General features: G+C 46.3%; 1 protein-coding gene across 1 annotated transcript in view; it reads left to right on the top strand.

The window, feature by feature from the left end:
* The window catches only part of STK11IP (serine/threonine kinase 11 interacting protein), a 70037-nt gene extending 56719 nt beyond the window's left edge, over positions 1-13318 (top strand). The window contains exons 20-25 of the mRNA XM_068245958.1: positions 1705-1802; positions 4802-4980; positions 6667-6751; positions 8541-8605; positions 9452-9768; positions 12912-13318. Of these exons, the coding sequence (XP_068102059.1) occupies positions 1705-1802; positions 4802-4980; positions 6667-6751; positions 8541-8605; positions 9452-9768; positions 12912-13040 (873 nt within the window). The 3' untranslated portion in view covers positions 13041-13318. The remainder of the gene's footprint in view (positions 1-1704; positions 1803-4801; positions 4981-6666; positions 6752-8540; positions 8606-9451; positions 9769-12911) is intronic.
* Positions 13319-20391: the final 7073 nt, after the last annotated feature.

Genomic DNA, 20391 nt, shown 5'->3' with positions numbered 1-20391 from the left:
AAAGAAAAAAAGGAACACAGCATAGTTATTTGTGTGCTAGGCACTGTACATACCCATGTCTATCTCATCATGTCACATGTCACTTCGGGTATCCTTTACCCGCCAACACCACCAAACTCCTGCTCCATGCTCTGGTCAATAGGGATGATCAGTGAGATCCAAATGTTTCAGAGTTCATGCAGGCTTGAGTAAACGTATGCAGCTTGAAAATGGACCAATCAATTTAACCTATTTTGGTTCCTGGACGTAGAAACTACGTCCAGGTACCATGCGCGCTACCGTGCGCTCCCGCAGCCGATCGCGCACGCGCGCTCCCGGCCCGCGGTTCGTTAGCCAGGCAATCAGTGAATCGTGCTATGGTGCCCGATTACTGATTCCTCTCCCTCGCTGAAAAAGCGACAGCTTCTCTCGGAAGCTGCGCCTTTTCTGGCTGTTACCTCCCCCATGCGTCGCTCTAAGCTTGTGTTACGCTTAGAGTGACGTCATGTAAACTCATGGCCGCCATCTTGTGGCCAAAAAGTACTACTACAACAAAAAAAAATGAAAATCAACACACATTTACATTATAAACCTATTGTTTACCTCCCACCCTCCCAAAACTACCCAAATAAAATGTTTAATATAAAAAAACAAAAACATTACAATAAAAAAAAATGTAAATATTTACCTAAGGGTCTAAACTTTTTAAATCTCAATGTAAGGATGAATAGTTCTATATTTTTTTATTTTAAACTTGTAAATAGTGATAGATGCAAAACGGAAAAAATGCACCTTTATTTCCAAATAAAATATTGTCGCCATACATTGTTATAGGGACATAATTTTAACGGTGTAATAACCGGGACATATGGGCAAATGCAATACGTGAGTTTTAATTATGGAGGCATGTATTATTTTAAAACTATAATGGCTGAAAACTGAGAAATAATGATTTTTTTCCATTTTTTTCTTATTCTTCCTGTTAAAATGCATTTACAGTAAAGTGGCTCTTAGCAAAATGTACCCCCCAAAGAAAGCCTAATTGGTGGCGGAAAATAAAAGATATAGATCAGTTCATTGTGATAAGTAGTGATAAAGTTATAGGCTAATGAATGGGAGGTGAACATTTCTCAAGTGAAAACGACGGAACGCAAATGGGTTAAACCTGGGTGGGACTTGATTGGTCTATTTTCAAGATGCATAAATTTGCATACAAATCTACATAATCCTGCATGAACTCGGAAATATTTGCATCTCATTGATCATCCCTACTGCTCATCTCCCATCTGGACTACTGCAATGCTCTCTTTTCTGGACTTACTGAGGCCAGACTCCATCCCCTGCAATCTGTTGAAAGCATTGAAAGCAGCTGACTATTTTTTTTCCACACTGATCACTGTACAAATGAACTGGCGTTACGGTGTTCGGCACCCAAACAGCAGCATTCAGCAGCGAACAGCATGACTGGGTGTGTTTCATTTCGCTCCGATACTTCCTACTTTCTGCTTGGATGGAGGAAGTATCAGAGCTAAATGAAACGCCCCCCCCCGTCCTACTGTCCGGTGCTGAAGTAGTGCTGAATGCTTAAACACCATAAGGCCGAATTCCAACAACATCACTATTGAGCATTTCTGAGATGAGGCTAATCATTTTTTCTCATTTTGTTCCCCTTGGTCTTGCTTTGCTACATCCTGAACCTTCACCCTCTTGTTTTGTCTTGTTTAGGTGCCTGTGGTTCGCTCAGGAAAAGCGGGGGAGTTTTGGGCGCTAGTCGTGGTGTCCAACCAGAAGTTCTACATTCTGGAAATTACAGGAGAAACGAGGTACTTGGGGGTTGGTTGTCTCAGTGCCGTTGGTTTGGACTCCAGCGCTTGGCTATAATAACCAATACTGATGCCTGGGAGGGTCCCCGCAATTACACCAGCATCAGATATATATATATATATAATCTATCCTGAATCAATTTTATTGGAATTCCACATGAAAGACCAACACAAAGTGGTGTACACGTGAAAAGTGGAGCTAAAATCATACATGATTCCAAACATTTTTTACAAATAACTGCAAAGTGGGGTGTGCGTAATTACAAAAACAGAAGGAAGGGAGCACCGCTCCAAAATGAATAGGCAGCGTGCCTAGGTCTCACCCCAGTGCCTCCTGGGGAGCACAATCCAGTCAAAGCAAGAAAGACCGACACCGCTGTCTTGTAGTTATAGCTCTTTAATAGCAACCACTGGGTGCTATTAAAGAGTTATAACTACAAGACAGCGGTGTCGGTCTTTCTTGCTTTGACTGGGTGTGCGTAATTATTAAGCCCCCTTTGGTCTGAGTGCAGTCAGTTGCCCATAGACATTGCCTGATGAGTGCTAATGACTAAATAGAGTGCACCTGTGTGTAATCTAATGTCAGTACAAATACAGCTGCTCTGTGACGGCCTCAGAGGTTGTCTAATAGAATATTGGGAGCAACAACACCATGAAGTCCAAAGAACACACAAGACAGGTCAGGGATCAAGTTATTGAGAAATTTAAAGCAGGCTTAGGCTACAAAAAGATTTCCAAAGCCTCGAACATCCCACGGAGCACTGTTCAAGCGATCATTCAGAAATAGAAGGAGTATGGCACAACTGTAAATCTACCAAGACAAGGCCGTCGACCTAAACTCACAGGCCGAACAAGGAGAGCGCTGATCAGAAATGCAGTCAAGAGGCCCATGGTGACTCTGGACGAGCTGCAGAGAGCTACAGCTCAGGTGGGGGATCTGTCCATAGGACAACTATTAGTCATGCACTGCACAAAGTTGGCCTTTATGGAAGAGTGGCAAGAAGAAAGGCATTGTTAACAGAAAGCATAAGAAGTCCCGTTTGCAGTTTGCCACAAGCCATGTGGGGGACACAGCAACCATGTGGAAGAAGGTGCTCTGGTCAGATGAGACCAAAATGGAACTTTTTGGCCAAAATTCAAAATGCTATGTGTGGCGGAAAACTAACACTGCACATCACTCTGAACACACCATCCCCACTGTCAAATATGGTGGTGGCAGCATCATGGTCTGGGGTGCTTCTCTTCAGCAGGGACAGGGAAGCTGGTCAGAGTTGATGGGAAGATGGATGGAGCCAAATACAGGACAATCTTGGAAGAAAACCTCTTGGAGTCTGCAAAAGACTTGAGACTGGGGCGGAGGTTCACCTTTCAGCAGGACAACGACCCTAAACGTAAAGCAAGGGCAACAATGGAATGGTTTAAAACAAAACATATCCATGTGTTAGAATGGCTCAGTCAAAGTCCAGATCTAAATCCAATTGAGAATCTGTGGCAAGATCTGAAAACTGCTGTTCACAAACGCTGTCCATCTAATCTGACTGAGCTGGAGCTGTTTTGCAAAGAAGAATGGGCAAGGATTTCAGTCTCTAGATGTGCAAAGCTGGTAGAGACATACCCTAAAAGACTGGCAGCTGTAATTGCAGCAAAAGGTGGTTCTACAAAGTATTGACTCGGGGCTGAATAATTACGCATATACCACTTTGCAGTTATTTATTTTTTTAAATGTTTGGAATCCTGTATGATTTTCGTTCCACTTCTCACGTGTACACCACTTTTGTATTGGTCTTTCACGTGGAATTCCAATAAAATTGATTCATGTTTGTGGCAGTAATATGACAAAATATGGAAAACTTCAAGGGGACCAAATACTTATGCAAACCACTGTAGCTGTAGAAGGAGGAATAGTGTTAGGTGCAGTGTCAGGAGGAGGGCTAGGTAAGGTGTAGCGGCAGGAGGAGGGATAGGGTAAGGCGTAGCGGCAGGAGGAGGGATAGGATTCGGTGTAGTGGCAGGAGGAGGGATAGGGTAAGGTGTAGCGGCAGGAGGAGGGATAGGATTCGGTGTAGCGGCAGGAGGAGGGATAGGGTAAGGTGTAGCGGCAGGAGGAGGGATAGAGCTAGGTGTAGCAGCAGGAGGAGGGATAGGGTTAGGTGTAGCGGCAGGAGGAGGGATAGGGTTTGGTATAGCAGCAGGAGGAGGGATAGGGTTTGGTATAGCAGCAGGAGGAGGGATAGGGTTCGGTATAGCAGCAGGAGGAGGGATAGAGTTCAGTGTAGCAGCAGGAGGAGGGATAAGGTTAGGTGTAGTGTCAGGAGGAGGGATAAGGTTAGGTGTAGTGGCAGGAGGAGGGATAGGGTAAGGTGTAGTGGCAGGAGGAGGGATAGCGTTCGGTATAGCAGCAGGAGGAGGGATAGGGTTCGGTGTAGCAGCAGGAGGAGGATAAGGTTAGGTGTAGTGGCAGGAGGAGGGATAGGGTAAGGTGTAGCGGCAGGAGGAGGGATAGGGTAAGGTGTAGTGGCAGGAGGAGGGATAGGGTAAGGTGTAGCGGCAGGAGGAGCGATGGGGTTAGGTGTAGCGGCAGGAGGAGGGATAGGATTCGGTGTAGCAGCAGGAGGTATAGTATTCGGTGTAGCGGCAGAAGGAGGGATAGGGTTAGGTGCAGCTGCAGAAGGAGGGATAGGGTTAGGTGTAGCGGCAGGAGGCGGGTTAGTGCAAGAGAAGGGATTAGGACTAGTTTGGCACGTGCAGTAGCCTATTAATAGTATATCTGTAATATCAATTTACCAATATTAATACTGCCGCTCACACCAAGCTCATTAGCATAGAAACTAAATGTATGCTGCACATACCCGAAGCACCAGAGCATTGGCCATCATGTTGCTGATACTCTGCGTCGTGCTGATTCCATACGATGTTGCTTGGAGAATGCAGGTAGACGCTGTCCTTCTATCATGGCTCTGCTGATGCAAATAACCTGACCTGGATGTGTTTTGTCACAGCGGTCCCCCCTGTGATTGGCTGCAGCTGGGGGAGGAGCACAGCCTGACCTCACTCACTCACCTGCACATCGGCCTGCAGAAACAGAGTTTACGTCTGGCATTCAACAACCCTGAAGCAGCCTACACCCTGCTGACCCGCAACCGCCACTTCAGCGCCACCTTCTGCCAACACATTCTGGGTGAGGAGAGAAGAAAGCTTGTGTGTGTTTTTACTTATTAGTCACCTGTGTATTTTGACGTAAAGAGAGCTCCAATAGTTTATAAAGTACTGTAACTATAGCATTGCTCATAGATCTGTCTGAATCACACACCTGGAACAAGCATTCAGCAAATCCAGTCAGACTTCAGTCAAATCATTAGTTTGACAGCGAGGTTATTTGCATTGTTTAAAGGGAACCTGAAGATTGTAAAAAAAAAAACTCCCCGCCGCAGCTCCATTTCACTTTCTTCAGTCGCCATCGTTCGCAGTCTCATTTCCGGGAGCATCCTGCACAGGCGCGGTAGTAATTTCCTCGTACTGCACCTGTACAGACGTCGTGAGCACAAAGGAGGGCCGCACAGGCGCAGTGGCCATCGACTTGCAAGTCGCCGATACCAGAACTGTGCCGTGATGGGGGACCAGAGGACCGACATGGGCACAGGGGGCTGGCAGAAGTCCCAGATAAAGGAAACTTTTTTTTTTTTACTATCTTCAGGTGTCCTTTAAAGGGAAATAAATGACTCTTCGTATCCCCCCACTACAGGGGTCCTTTCAAGCCATTAACCTCCCTGATGGTAAGCCCGTGCTGAGCACGGGCTAACGCTGCGGAGGATTGCTCAGGCCCTGTTGGGCCGATTTGTACACTTTTTTTTTTGCTAGCTGCGTGCATAACTTGATCGCCGCCGCTGATTCGCCGCTACCCGCAGCGTTAGAGGGCCCCCACCCCAGACCCCGTGTGCAGCCTGGCCAATCAGTGCCAGGCAGCCCTGTGGGGTGGATTGGGACTCCCTCTGACGTCACGTCGGTGACGTCATCCCGATCGTCGCCATGGCGATGGGGGAAGCTAAACAGGAAATCCTTAACTGGATTTCCTATTTGCGCTGATCGCCGGAGGCGATCGGAGGAGGTGGGGGGATGCCGCTGCACAGCGGCTATGATGTAGCTAGCAGGCTAGCTACATGATTTAAAAAAAATAAATAAATAAAAAAAAAATTCAAGTGCTACGCTGCCCCCTGGCGGTTTTAACCACTTGAGGACTGCAGTGTTAACCCCCCCTAGTGACCAGGCCATTTTTACTTAAATAGGCCACTGCAGCTTTAAGGCCAAGCTGCAGGGCCGTGCAACTCAGCACACAAGTGATTCCCCCCCCCCCCCCCCCTTTTCTTCCCACCAACAGAGCTCTCTGTGTTTGTTTGTTTTTTTCATAAATATTGATGTTGTTTTTTAATAAAATCTTGTTTTGTTTTTTTAATTAACTTTACTACCCTCCCTCCCCTGGCCAGCCAATCAGCACGATCGGCTGTGATAGGCTTCAGCCTATCACAGCCGATCGCTTCCCTGTGTCCCAGGGGGACAGCCGTGTCACACGGCTGTCCCCAGTACAGCGCATCGCTGTACAAAGCAATCGTCGCTCGGAGACTGAAGGCGGGGCGGAGCTCCGCTCCCCGAGCAGGAGATGCGTGCGCGCGATCTCCTGCTAGCCCCATAGACGTCCGTTCACGCCAATGGGCGTGGAGTGGTCCTGGGGCTGCCGCACTGCTCACGCCAATGGGCGTGGAGCAGTCGGCAACTGGTTAATGGACCGACAGGGAGGTTAAACTTTTGATAACTGTATAGTGTGTGATTAGCAGGGAGCGTGAGAGATGTGATGCTTTTTATTTTGCAGACACACTGGCAGACCTGCCCCAGCGATATCGCAGCTCTCTGAACTATTGCCCTGAGGAGGAGGTCACACAGGGTCACCCACTTTGGTGAGTAAAACTCTCTCTCAGGTTTGAAGTGTATCTCCATTTTCCCTGAAAGTAGGATTGTCACCATAAAAGTCAAATTTCAACAGCTACTGGTCTGAGTGTATTAAGTGATAAGTGATTAAGATGCTAATTCTGCATTCAAATTTTTTTCTGCTGTTATTGTTTAGAGTTATCATCTTAGGAGCACTGGCCTTTTAATAGCCATTGCCATTCAGTTGCATGCTGGGGGTTCTTTTTATCTATAATTATTCCTCCTCTTCCCTTTATTTCCTTGCCTAGCTGAAACATGATCCTCTGCTCACTCATGTTTACAAGCTGAGGTGACTAGGCAATTGGGAGGAGAAAAGTAAAGGGCAGAAATGACATCATGATTTAGCCTCAAACTGTGGGCAAAAGACATGGTTCCCACCAGGAACAGAATTCTCTTAATTTACTATATAAAACTCACTGAAATCAACACGTGGACAGTACAGTACATGTATTATGTAAGTAGATCAAGTATTTATCTACTTATATATGTGTTTTTTCCCTGGCATAGTATGGCTGATCCTCCTGCTTGAGGGCAAAACATCTTGCTGGGGATGTCAGCACTATGCCCAGAACAGGGAGAATACACAGCATACTTTCTATGCTGCTCAATATATTCACTTAAAGGGACTGTTAAGTGAAAGTGAATCAGCGAAGTTGCTGGCCACTGCGCATGCGCGTCGCTGGCAGCACGCCTCCTCAATCCTGCTCTTGCTGCAATTTTTACTTATTGTGCTAGTTTAGATCACTCCCGGCTATGGGAGCATGGAGGAGGCACAGGGCCGCACATGCAGCGTTTGGAGGAGAGACCACAATGAACCAGCACAGGGCAGAATTACAGCGAGGGACCAGAAGGACTTTAGGGGGCTGCAAGATGCCCCAGGCAAGTAACTGGCCACATTACATTTCACTCAACACTTCCTTGAAATGTGGTGTATAAAGTTTTACACATGATTGATACGCCTCGGCTTTGACACAGCCGTGTCAGATGAAACGTTAAACGTCGTAATGTTTTATTAAAGAAGAACTCTAACTCAGGATTAAACTTCATCCCTGTCAGTAACTGATGCCCCCTTTCCCATAAGAAATATTTACCTTTTTCCTTGAATAGATCATCAGGGGGGTCTGTATGACTGATATTGTGGTGAAACCCCTCCCACAGTGTGATGTCATGTCCATGGTGCTGACAGTTTCATGTCTGTGAACCCTGTAGCATTGTGGGTAATAATGTCTTTTCCAATTGCCAAGTAAGCAATATCTCCCTCTGTGCATAGAACTCTCAGTTCAAACATTCCGTACAGATCACCTGGCAGGACTAAAGATGTCAACACCTGTGATAATATTAGAATGTAAATCAGGGAGAGGAAACCTCTTACAATGCGAAAACACTGACTAAATGAATGAGTATTGTAAAAACAATAAGCAATTTTATTCCTTGTTGTTTTCACTTCAGTTCCACTTTTAAAAGAATGTGAAAAAACACTGTCTGGTTGAGCTTCTAAGATCCAGTCATCTGTACAACTAATACAAGGGGAACCTGGAAAAATATCATATCAAAGGTTACAGCCACTTACAATGTGCAGTTGCTGAAGACACACTGCAGTCCTTGTAGTTATACACAGATGTGTGTCTGGGATGTGAGGTGAAGGACAGCTGTGGTTTTGTATGATAAGCTGGATTGCTGTGCAGTTTTCCCCCTCATTGCTGGTATCTCTTTGCACCTGCCTCAGCTTCATCTCTCGCTATCTTCCCTCTTCTTCAGGAATCTCCTACCCGATGGCCTTGGCTCCGCAGACTATCGCTATGTGCTGGCGTACTTCCTGCGAGGTAAGCGTTTATCGCTCAAGGTCCACACCTGCGCCGCTTCACGCAGAAACGCTACCTTATCGCAGACAGACCTTCACGTTCATACAACAATATATAAAACCGAGCCAGTGGTAAACAGGAAACTGATACTGTTATTATTTAGTATTTATATAGTGCCGACATCTTCCGCAGCGCTGTACAAAGTATATATTGTCTTATCACTAACTGTCCCTCAGGGGAGCTCACAATCTAATCCCTGCCATAGTCATAGGTCTATGTATGTATCTTGTAGTGTATGTATCGTAATTTTGGTGGGAAGCCAATTAACTTATTTGTATGTTTTGGGATGTGGGAGGAAACTGGTGTACCCGGAGGAAACCCACACAGACACTTGGAGAATATACAAGCTATTGCCCGATTGAGCAATCGGCCCTACATCTTGCAGCATGTCCAATCGATACATGCGAGCTATTGTGGCTTGAAAATGGGCTCATCGATCGGGCATGGTCTTGGTACAGATTTTTATCTGATTTGATAATAATCGATCTGTTACCAATTCGCCTGATGTTTGGCCACCTTTATTGCACATAATGAATCTCTATCTATATGTGTGTACAGTAGATTATTAGGTGTGGTTTTATGCTAATTTTATGTATTCGGGAAATGCAGCAGCTCTTGCATTGGATTGGTCTACTTCCAAGCTTTGTAGTGTAAAGTTGGCATCAAATTTGCATCAGCTCAGATTTATTATCATCTCATTGACTATCCTTGATAATGATGGATACGTTATGTATATGTATGTGAATGAAAACATTTACAGTAATGCATTTGGCCTGTCTGTCTCACCACATGCGTTGTCTGTTTCAGAGGATGTTGCATCTGATAAACCTGCAGATTTCTGTGCGAACAGAGCCATAGTCCTGCCGAATACCGCCTCCCCCGCAGCGCTGGCACAGGGTGCCGCTAACGCCGCCCCAGTCTCATTACTGCTCACCCGCACTCACATGTACATCCTGGAAGAGAGCCATCAGTGGCTTCACGCTCCTCCTACAGGAGAAGACCCCGCCCAGGAGGAGCCAGTGCAAAGCGTGCACATCAAAGAGAAGCAGCCAATCAGCAGCATCAGCTCTGTGCACTTGTACAACTCTGCAGCCCTGCATCTCTGCATCCGCCTGTATAATGAGGTATGACATTCCCGGGCACTTGTTTTTATGCCAGGAATAGACAGGCATTGCCTGCCGAAAACTGGAGAGTGTATGCTGGGAAAACCAGTCCGATCCGTGAAGGATCTGCTGCCAGATACCACAGGACACCTTCAGAGGTCTTGTGGAGTCCAGGCCTTAATAGGTTGGGGCTGTTATTAGGCCAGCAGTGTTAAGGTGGCCACTAACGATACAATTTGCCAAATGATCGTTTACAAACGATTCTTCATATGAATGATCAGAAATTGTTTGAGCTACTAATGGACAAAAATCTCCTACAATCATATAATTAGGTAGAGTACCGCCCTAAAAAACACAGCTGGGTACCCCAAAAACATAATTATGCAGTGTGTACAACCCATAATTGGCCCACTGTGATGCCAAAAGTGACATCACTTTTGCCCTTTTTTAAGCTCTGCTCAGTGTTAATTTTCTCTCCCTACTGCCACAACTTACTGTCCCTCCCACAGCAAACATCACCTAGACAACAGGCTTACATCACTGTGTAAATGCCTCAAAAGGGGGGGGGGGGAATTCAATTAGCTTCTGGTCATAGTGTCCTTATGTTATCTGAAATGGGAAGCTTTCTGTTTGCATGCTGAGATACTTGTTACTATAGCTAAACCTTCCCACAATCCTGCTGGCACTGCATAGTCCCTGCAGTTAGGCCAAGGCAACCAGGCCAGGTGAAAAGAAAACCAATTGGGGGACTTGTAGGGATCTATTCTAGAAAAAAAAGGGGGTTTCATATATTTTTGGGGTACTAACTTTTTATTTTTGCATGGTAAACCTCCCTTTAATACTTACTGGCCTCCTCTGTCTATTGTGGAGCGTGCCTAAAGGTGCCCATACATCAGATGATGTATGGGAAGATCGTCCAAGAGACAGATCTCTCTCTAATCGGTGTGAGATCTGTCAGCTGCCCATACACTGCAGGCCGATTCCCAATCGATTACAGCATGAAATCTCTCAGGAATTGGCCTTGTGACACCGCATCCGCCTCTGGCTCCGTACTATATCTACATACACGCACCTCACGTGGTCATGTATATGCCGGAAACCACATGGAGTGCCTGTATGTGGACTGAGCAGAGCCAGCGGTCCACACTGGCAGATACGGCATTCATGCACGGGGGACACGTTTTACACTAGGGGGACGGCGGTGAGGGTTCCGTCACATTCGTCCCTTGTCACAATATTGCACACAGTTATCGCAGTGCACCCGATCGAGCAAGTCTGCTCTATATCTTGTAGCGTGTCCGATCGATAATGCGACCAATTTGCTCTTGGCGGCACCAATCTTCATCTGATTCGATTATAATGGAATCGGATGGTTGATGGGCTGCCAAGTCGTCTGATGTATGGCCACCTCGAAGGGAAGGTCCGAGCACCTGTAAAATAAAACATCGACTTACCTGGGGCTTCCTCCAGCCCCTGGCAGCCGACCTGTGCCCTCGCCGTGGCTCCCGGGCCCCTCCGTTGCAGATGCCGACCTGGCGAGGTCGGCATCTGCTTGCACTTCACTATGCAGCTCACTGAGTCGCACTGATGTCATCCGGACTGTACTGCGCAAGCAAAGAACTACTGCGCAGTACAGTCCGGATGACGTCAGCGCGACTCTGAGAGCCACTCGCGCAGTGGACATCTTGCGCCGGAGGGGAACCCAGGCCACCATCGGTGAGCGGAGCTGCGGCGAGGGCACTGGACGGCTGACGGGCTGGAGGAAGCCCGAGGTAAGTGGATATTTTATTTTTCAGGTTCTTGGATGTGTCCTTTTAACAACCTTTATCTGCGGGATTCTAGGCCTTATCCTCACAGCTGAAGCCGCAGGCAGAGGATGGTGGACAGGCTGCTCTCCCCACTGATAACCCAGCTCAGGGCTCCTCCGCTCATTAGGAAGAGAAGAGTGCTGAGCAGGAACATTGCGGAGGAGGCCACAGGCTTCTCATTACCAGTGTTGTTATGAGCTGACGAGGGAGGCAAGAGATGGCAATTAATTGGAGTTGAGATGAGCCTTTTGTTATCGGTAAACTCTTATCCGTATCTCTTTCTTCAGAGATTTGCCGAACAAGGCAAGCTGAAATAATGCTGGTTCATCATTCACTGGTATTACATTACAGCATAAGGCCTCTTGCAAACTGCACGCGATTCAGATTCAGATTCCGCTTTTTAATCAGTTTTTACATCCGATTCAGATTCCGATTTGCAGTGTGCAGGGAGCATCAGGATGTAAAAACTGATTAAAAAGCGGAATCTGAATCGGAATCGCGTGCAGTGTGCAAGAGGCCTAATAGTCTTTAAAGTGAATGGGAACTGCATTTAAAAAAATGAGACAGATACTTACCCAAGGAGAGGGAAAGCTCTGGGTCCTATAGAGCCTTCCCGCTCCTCTCCTGGTCCCCTCGTTCCAGTGCTGGCTCGCCCGGTAGCAGTATTTGACTAAGTTAGTCAAATACTGCTTTACCCGGCCGAATGAGGCTTCAGAAGTCTTCAGGGAGCCCGAGTGCTCCTGAAGAAGGGCGGCCCTGTACTGCACCTGCGCAAGCACGGTCTCTTGCACGCTCACGCCTGTGCAGTATGGAGCCGCATGTCTTCGGGAGGACACGGCTCCCGAAGACTTCCAAATACCCTTTTGGCGGGGGATTGAAACGGGGGGAGCCAGCACAGGATAGGGGGCACCGAGAGAGGAGACGGAAGGCTCTATACGACCCAGAGCCTTCCCTCTCCTTAGGTAAGTATTTGCTTCATTTTTTTTATAAATGCGGTTCCCATTCACTTTAAAGAAAACATTTCTTTGCAGATTTCTTGCAGAATTTGTATCAGCTATAACAGTGTCTACTTCCTGTTTTCATGGAAGCAGACATATTGTTAACATCCTGTGTTTACCAGTCAGCTCTCTGCCGTGGCAGTTAGCTGACACAGCTGAGAGATCAAATTGCAACTTGTGATTAGACACAAATGAGGGGGGATTAGACAGGCTAAACTCTCTAAATACACACAGGGTGCATTTCTCTGTGTTTTCCTTCTGTCCTGTGCAAGAGTTCAGGTCCAATACAATTCAGACTTGTCTCCTTCTGCTTCCTTGAGTTGGCTTCTAGTGAGCTCTGTTCTCTCTTTCTCTACAGACGCAGCTGAAGGAGAGCGCTTGGCGCCTGTGGGTGGAGGACCCCGAGCAGCCTAAGGAGATTGTGGAGTGGCTGCGAGTCCCTTGGGAGGCGGAGTATCACATAGGCTTCGATCAGGTGACCCACTGAGGAGCAGGCGGTTGTGGGGGCGTGGCATTTGGGGGGGTGACTGGCGCAGCAGGATTGTGTCCAGTCTACCGTGTACAGGGTGACAGGCTGGTGTTCCTGGCTCCTATTGCTCTACCCCCCGAGAGTGCCGATCCATGGACTGTCCCTCCCCGTCCAGCCTGTGGGAACTCCTGAAGCAGGCCATAACTGGAGGACTTTGCACTATTATTATTTTTTCTAATTTGTGAAATTTTTCTTGTTTTAATGCAATAATGTAATAAAGTTTGTATCCTTTTTTACATGGCTTTGCGTGCAGTAGATTTGCATCTAGTAGACCCTAGTTCTGCTAAGGCCTCAGCAGTAGATACAAACTAACACAGTACAGATGGCCTGACAGCAGTTTCGTGGGTCCACCCGTTTCGTTGGGAGGCCACAGATTTCTGATCCTCTGATGAAGCAGGGGAGATCCGCGAAACAACTGTCAGGCCATCTGCACTATGTTCTGTATATCTAATGCTGAGGAAAAAATCTCAGTTGAGCAGGAGGTGGGAGGAGCAGTGAAGGATCGATGGTCAAATAATTAACTGCGTTGGTACAAAAACTAGCGGTTCGATCAATTTTCAAATAGATTTCCGCTGATGACATTTTAATAGCGGTCAAGTGAACAAGATCACAATGGTCTATCGCTTGGCTCATTATCAACCTGTATATATGGTTAGTAGGATTGCGATCAAGAGTGCCTCATGTGCTGCCACAGTCTTTGCAGCACTTCTGAACACTCATTACTCGGTAAAGCCCCTAACACAGACAGCTGATAACCACCTCTGCCGATAATCTGGTCTGTTTACAGCAGCCCCCGACTGCTGCCCGACCCGCGATCCGCCAAGCACATCAATTCAGCCTAGCTACAGCCAATCGCTTTGTTCTCCCTACCCGCCAGGTGATGTCACCTAGCCTATAGGCAGACAACGCGTCTGTATACCCTCGGCCCAGCCATATCTGCCCCGTCAGGCAACAACAATCTAGCGTGTGTATGGGCCATTAGGATGGTCAATGAGATTCAAATAATTCTGAGTTGATGCAGGTTTTATGCTAAATGAATTGGCCACCACTAATTGTCAGTGCCAAGCAGTAGACTCTCTCATCAGATTGGTTACCGTGTTTCTCACACACTTATATTAATTTTTGCTCTAAAAGATGTGCTAGGGCTTATTTTCAGGGGATGTCTTATATTTCTATCAGGAAGTGTCTCTCAGCAGAACATCGCTTGTTCCTTTGTACTGTGCTGTTCCTGTGCTGTGTCCTCTAGCCTTGCCCACTGATCTAGCAGAGGAAGAGGCAGCACAGAAGGTATGCTACTGTAGTGATCAGGCACCTGCCCTGTCACCCCCGCACAGTGGATCACCTTGCTTGTGCTGGGATGACAGGACCGGTGCCCTATCAGTACTGCACCGCTGTATCCCTGCTTGATGGCCTCTTCCGCAGTATTGCCGCTAGGGCTTATTTTCAGGGGATGTCTTATATTTCTATCAGGAAGTGTCTCTCAGCAGAACATCGCTTGTTCCTTTGTACTGTGCTGTTCCTGTGCTGTGTCCTCTAGCCTTGCCCACTGTGCTGCCTCTTCCTCTGCTAGATCAGATGGTGTGCTACTGTACTGATGAGGCACCTGCCCTGTCACCCCCGCACAGTGGATAACCTTGCTGTATGCTGGGATGACAGGACCGGTGCCCGATTAGCACTGCACCGCTGTATCCCCGCTTGCTGGCCTCTTCCGCAGTATTGCCGCTAGGGCTTATTTTTGGGGTAGGACTTGTATTTCGGGCATTCTCGAAATTGCAGCTGGGGCATTTTATGGGAACAGGGGTATATGGGGGTGGTAAAACTGGTTAATCAAAATTGAATTTCTGTAAGCACCCTTAAGCATTAAAGCGATTATTTAACTTCTTGGTGACCGCGTCACGCCGATGGACGTGGATGCGGCGCCAGGACCGCCTAACGCCGATCGGCGTAAAGTCCTGGTGCCGTGTTTTTCAGGAGATCACGCGCGCTAATCAGTCTGCATCTCCGCTTAGCTGATGGAGCTTCGCTCCGCCATCAGTCTCCCAGCGCCGATCGCCGTCTATTTACACTGTACAGCGCTGCAATCTGCAACAGTGCTGCCTCCCTGCCACCTAGAGGAGTGGTCGGCTGTCATAGGCTGATGCTTATATGACAACTGATCACGGTGATTGGCTGGTGGGAGGGCGGGCCCTGCAGCGAGGCCTCAAAGCTGTAGTGGCCTATTTTGTGAAAAATGGCCCGGTCTTTAGAGGGGTTTAAGCCCGTGGTCCTTAAAGCGGTATTGTCACCATAAAAATCAAATTTCAACAGCAACTGGTCTGAGTGTATTACGTGATAAAGATGCTAATCCTGCATTCAAAACTTGCAAAACTTTTTCTGCTGTTATGGTTTGTAGTTATCACATACTTTAGGAGCACTGGCCCTAGTGCCAAACAGTGACAAAGAGTTGAATGCTGGGAGTTCTTTTTATCTATAATATATTCCTCCTCTTCCATTTATTTCCCTGCCTAGCTGCTTATCAGAAACACCCTCTGATTACTTGTGTTTACAAGCAAGGCTGAGGTGACTCAGTGATTGAATGTGTAGAAAAAAAAACTGTGCAGTTCCTAGTATACACCTCAGTGGGAGTGTCTGAAGACTCTGGGAAGAGGGCAGCTAATGAATACACAATGAGCAAGAGAAGGGAGGGGGGAAAACAAGAGTCAGTGAGGATATGATGTCAGCATTAGCTTGGCAAGATGGCCACTGCCTAGAATAGGATTTTCTGCTTTTCCTTTATAAAATTCACAGGAATTATTGCGTGGATAGCACAATACATCTGTTATGTGAGTAGAAGTAGTATTTATCTACTTATATATGGGTTTTTTATTTCTAGGTTAGCATGGGTGTTGCTTGTTCTTTAAGTGGTTAAACAATTTTAGGTATTTTGACAAATAGTATTATTTCAGGTTTCACTATTTCACCACTTCTTAAAGGGATCCTGAAGAGAGGGATATGGAGGCTGCCATTTTTATTTTTAAACAGTACCAGTTTTCTGGCAGTCCTGCTGATCATTCTGGCATCAGTAGTGTCTGACTCTCACAAAACTCAACCAAGCATGTGGCTAATTTTGTCAGATTTTTTGTCAGAAACGCCCGACCTGCATGCTTGTTCAGGGGCTATGGCTAAGTGTTAGAGAGGCTCAACAATACAGCCAGGCAGCTGGTATTGCTTAAAATTAAATAAATATTTCAGCCTCCATAACCTTCAAGTTCCCTTTAAACTTTCTGAGGTCTATTTTCAGATGACTAATGGCAGTAATCATCTCTGACTCTTTCCTCGCCCAAGAAGTATAAATAATTCAGAATCTGAATTTGGAGTTCAGCTGGAGTGTAGAGCGGTAAAAGGGGAACGGACATTCGGGATGAAAGATTTAACCGCTGTCAGGAATATTCCTTCAGCACGGATCGGCTGCCTGTAGGGGGTGATGACGACAGGTCCCCTTTAATCAGCTGTAGCTGCTCTGCCTGAAACAACAAGAGGCATGTGAGGGGACACGCGTTTCCTACACGTGTGGCTTGTCCAGGATGTTTTCTTTCTGTGGAGCGCTGGCTGCAGGAGCTTTTGTGAGAGAAGCAATTTCCTGAGTCTTTTAACCTGTTGCAGGGTTTCTCCAGATCTCGCATGAGATCTGCTCTCTGTAGAGACTCTTTCCTCCCCACCTTCTCAGGCAGGCACTGCGCCCGCTTTATAAAGGCTGGAGCAAAATAGGCAGATGTGCCTGGTAAAGATATCAGGAGATCTGCAGCAAAAATGTCACGAGTGTGGGCTAATGGTCTTTTCACACCATCTATCACATTGCAATGGACAATATCGGTGCATGGTGTGAAAGGACACCAATGGTGTCCATACATGATACAATAAAAACGTTCGATTTTCCCATTTATTCGATCTAAATGATCGCATCAAATGAAAGTTTAAAATATTTTTTTTTCTATCAAGAAATTCGAACGATTATCCGTTTTTGTTTCGAGAAAAATCTGATCGAACATGCTGGAAAAATCTTAATATTCGATCTAACGGAATAATCGAACTAAATTATCTAATCGAAAAAAAATGAAAAATTGTACCATGTATGGCCACCTTTGGGATGCATATACACATTCAATTTCGAATGGGCAATTATTGGTTAAAGGGTACCTGAGATGATACCCTATCAGTAATTTATACTTACCTTGGGCTTCCTCCAGCCCCATGAGCAGCACTGAGTCCCTCGCAGTCCTCTTCAGCCCTTCCGTTCTGGCGGTACGACTCCTGGTAATCCGGTCAGTCACCGCCAGTCAAGGGCTTCTGCGCATGCTCAGACGCGTGCTCCCGTCCCCTGAAGCGATCTGCGCCAGTGCAGTATTACTTATTAGTAATGCACTAGGAAACTGAAGCGCGACTAGGGGTAAGGCCTTAGATTGTAAGCCTCCTCCCTTCCCTAGTGTATTCTACATGATCATTGTGCTCCTTTCCTATGACAGCCTCGTACTTGTATTACTGGGCATACCTAACAGACTAAAATCACATGATCATGTATCTTGTACCGTTTGCCTTGTATAACTTTGTTCTGTGTTGTATAACCTTATGTCTGTCATTCTTGTATCATTGTATATATTGTTCAGCGCTGCGTAAGGCCTCTTGCACACTGCAAGTGATTCCGATTCAGATTCCGCTTTTTAATCAGTTTTTACATCCGATTCCGATTCCGATTTGCAGTTGGCTCCCTGCACACTGCAAATCGGAATCTGAATCGGATGTAAAAACTGATTAAAAAGCGGAATCTGAATCGGAATCACTTGCAGTGTGCAAGAGGCCTAATATGTTGGCGCTTTATAAATACAATGAATAATAATAGGGGCATGTGCAGAAGCCCGCAACTGCCCGGATTACTCATGTAAGGTAGGGGCCTTTAGACCCCTTGATCAGCTTCCCATTTATTTTTATTCATCTGACCTTAAAGAGAATCTGTATTGTTAAAATCGCACAAAAGTAAACATACCAGTGCGTTAGGGGACATCTCCTATTCCCCTCTGTCACAATTTCGCCGCTCCTCGCCGCATTAAAAGTGGTTAAAAACAGTTTTAAAAAGTTTGTTTATAAACAAACAAAATGGCCACCAAAACAGGAAGTAGGTTGATGTACAGCATGTCCACACATAGAAAATACATTCATACACAAGCAGGCTGTATACACCCTTCCTTTTGAATCTCAAGAGATCATTTGTGTGCTTCTTTCCCCCTGCAGCTATCTTCCACTGAAGTGTCAGGCTGTTTCTTCCTTCAGAGTGCAGACAGCTCTGCCTGTATGTAATTCCTCAGTATGTGAAAGCCCAGCCAGCTTAGAGGAGGATTTATCCAGCTTGTAAAAGATAATAGAGCAGAGAGAAGCTGCACTAATCTAAATAACACACAGCAGTGTGCAGAGAGGGGCCTGGGGGGGGGGGGGGGATGCATCACAGAACCACAACACTGAAGAACTTGGCAGCCTTCCAGACACAGGCTGACAAGTCTGACAAGAGAGAGATAAGTTGATTTATTACAGAGATGGTGATAGCAGAAAGTGCTGCAGTAAGCCAGAACACATTAGAATAGCTTTTGGAACTTGTAGGATGATAAAAAACAGGATGCAATTTTTGTTACGGAGTCTCTTTAAATTTACATTGCATATCTGCATGTGCATTAATAACTAGATCGTGTGGTTTCGTCCTGGATGCTACATGTTGCCTCCAGGATCGGCTAAGTTTGGCATTTCTGTATCCCCCTAGGGGTTCAAGATGCGACTGAACAACCAGAACCAATGCCACACGATTTTCTGCTCTTTTGCAGAAAAGTGTTTAGCATCAGCTAAACTACACTGACAGAAGCCCACGTGTACTGCGAGTCTGCGGTAGGCCATAATGGGAAAAGAGCAGCGCTCAGGCAGTAATTTGGCTACAGTCAAGAGACGGAGCCCAAATTACGATAAAAATAGAGTAATTTGGCAGCCCGCAATAGCTTGCAGCCAAATTGCTTCTTACCCCGGAGTCCATGCCGGCCTTGAGGCGGAATAGTAACTAACACTACTGGGATTTTTGCAGAAGCAGAGTGAGCTGTTTTTCGGCTTTACCCTGTGCCCAAATTTCGCGTCACCTTAATTACGTGTACATATGTACTGACCCTTACTGAATCTATATGAACTATAGTATAAAAAAATCCACTACAAGATCCAGCCCCTCCATTTTTTTTTTCTTCCCTGGCAAGCAAGACTGTTAATTAATTTTTATTTTTTTTTCGTCTTGGCTTCCAAACACCATGTAAAGATGTGAGAGAAATCTCAATTTCCTGGTGAGGAAGAATAAAACAATGATGTACGCAGTAACGACAGCAGCTGCTAATGATCTTTACCAGGCAGGCGTTTCAGCGTCCATTACTTGGAGCGGGTGGTCCGCATCAGTAAACAGCAAGCTCATCAGCTAGAAGGCTTTGGGAAAAGTGGCAACAACATTCAGTTCCTTGAGCTGTTGTGTACTTTTGGGCTTTTGATGTTGTTCTTTGTGAAGAGGCCTCCTTGCTGGACATCCTGTCTAATGGAGGGTTTTAAGAGTTGAACAGGTCCGTGAGACATACGATATTGTCCAATGGCCTCTTTTTGCTGGAGGAAGGTCAAAGGGTGATAGCACTTGATCAGTGAGTTGCTGAGTTTTGGGTTACCAAGCTGATGACAAATAGGAAGCATGTTTTGGATGATAACTAGCTCGCCAATCAGTATGTAATCAGAGTCTGAACTTTAACTTCCTGGAGAGAAGAGCAGAGGTGAACACTGGCTAGGCTGAAGTCTGCAGATATCATGAAAGTCGGTTTTATCTCAGAGAGGTTGTATCCCATAAGTGACAAGTTGGCTAGGATGGACGCTGAAAATTCCTATCGGTGAGGGATGTTTTCTGGCAAGAGAAGGCAGAGACAAGAAGTACAGAAAAGACAGGAGACTGGAGTGATGAGAAGATGGATCAAGGAGGATGGGGAGAAGCAAGATACGTAGGAAAAAATGGAGAGGAGGGAAGTAAGAATGAGGAGGTTGGAGAGCCTGGAGGCTAGAGAGAAAATGAGTTGTTGGAAGGAGGAAAGAAAGTGTAGAAGAGTCAGCTTGATGGGAGTCACACAGAAAGGTTAGAGGCAGGAGAAAGTACGGTAAAGGATGGCGAAATTACAACCAAATGAGAGGAGGATGCATGGGTGGAAGTAGAGGACAAGGAGGTAAGAACAGAGAATTGGTAAAAAAAAGGAGGAAAGGATAGATAAATGACCACAGA

The sequence above is a fragment of the Hyperolius riggenbachi genome, chromosome 7 (genome assembly GCF_040937935.1).
Source record: "Hyperolius riggenbachi isolate aHypRig1 chromosome 7, aHypRig1.pri, whole genome shotgun sequence".
NCBI classification, from domain to species: Eukaryota; Metazoa; Chordata; class Amphibia; order Anura; family Hyperoliidae; genus Hyperolius; species Hyperolius riggenbachi.
Note: the sequence above shows the minus strand (reverse complement) of the source record. Positions and strands in the feature narration are given on the sequence as shown.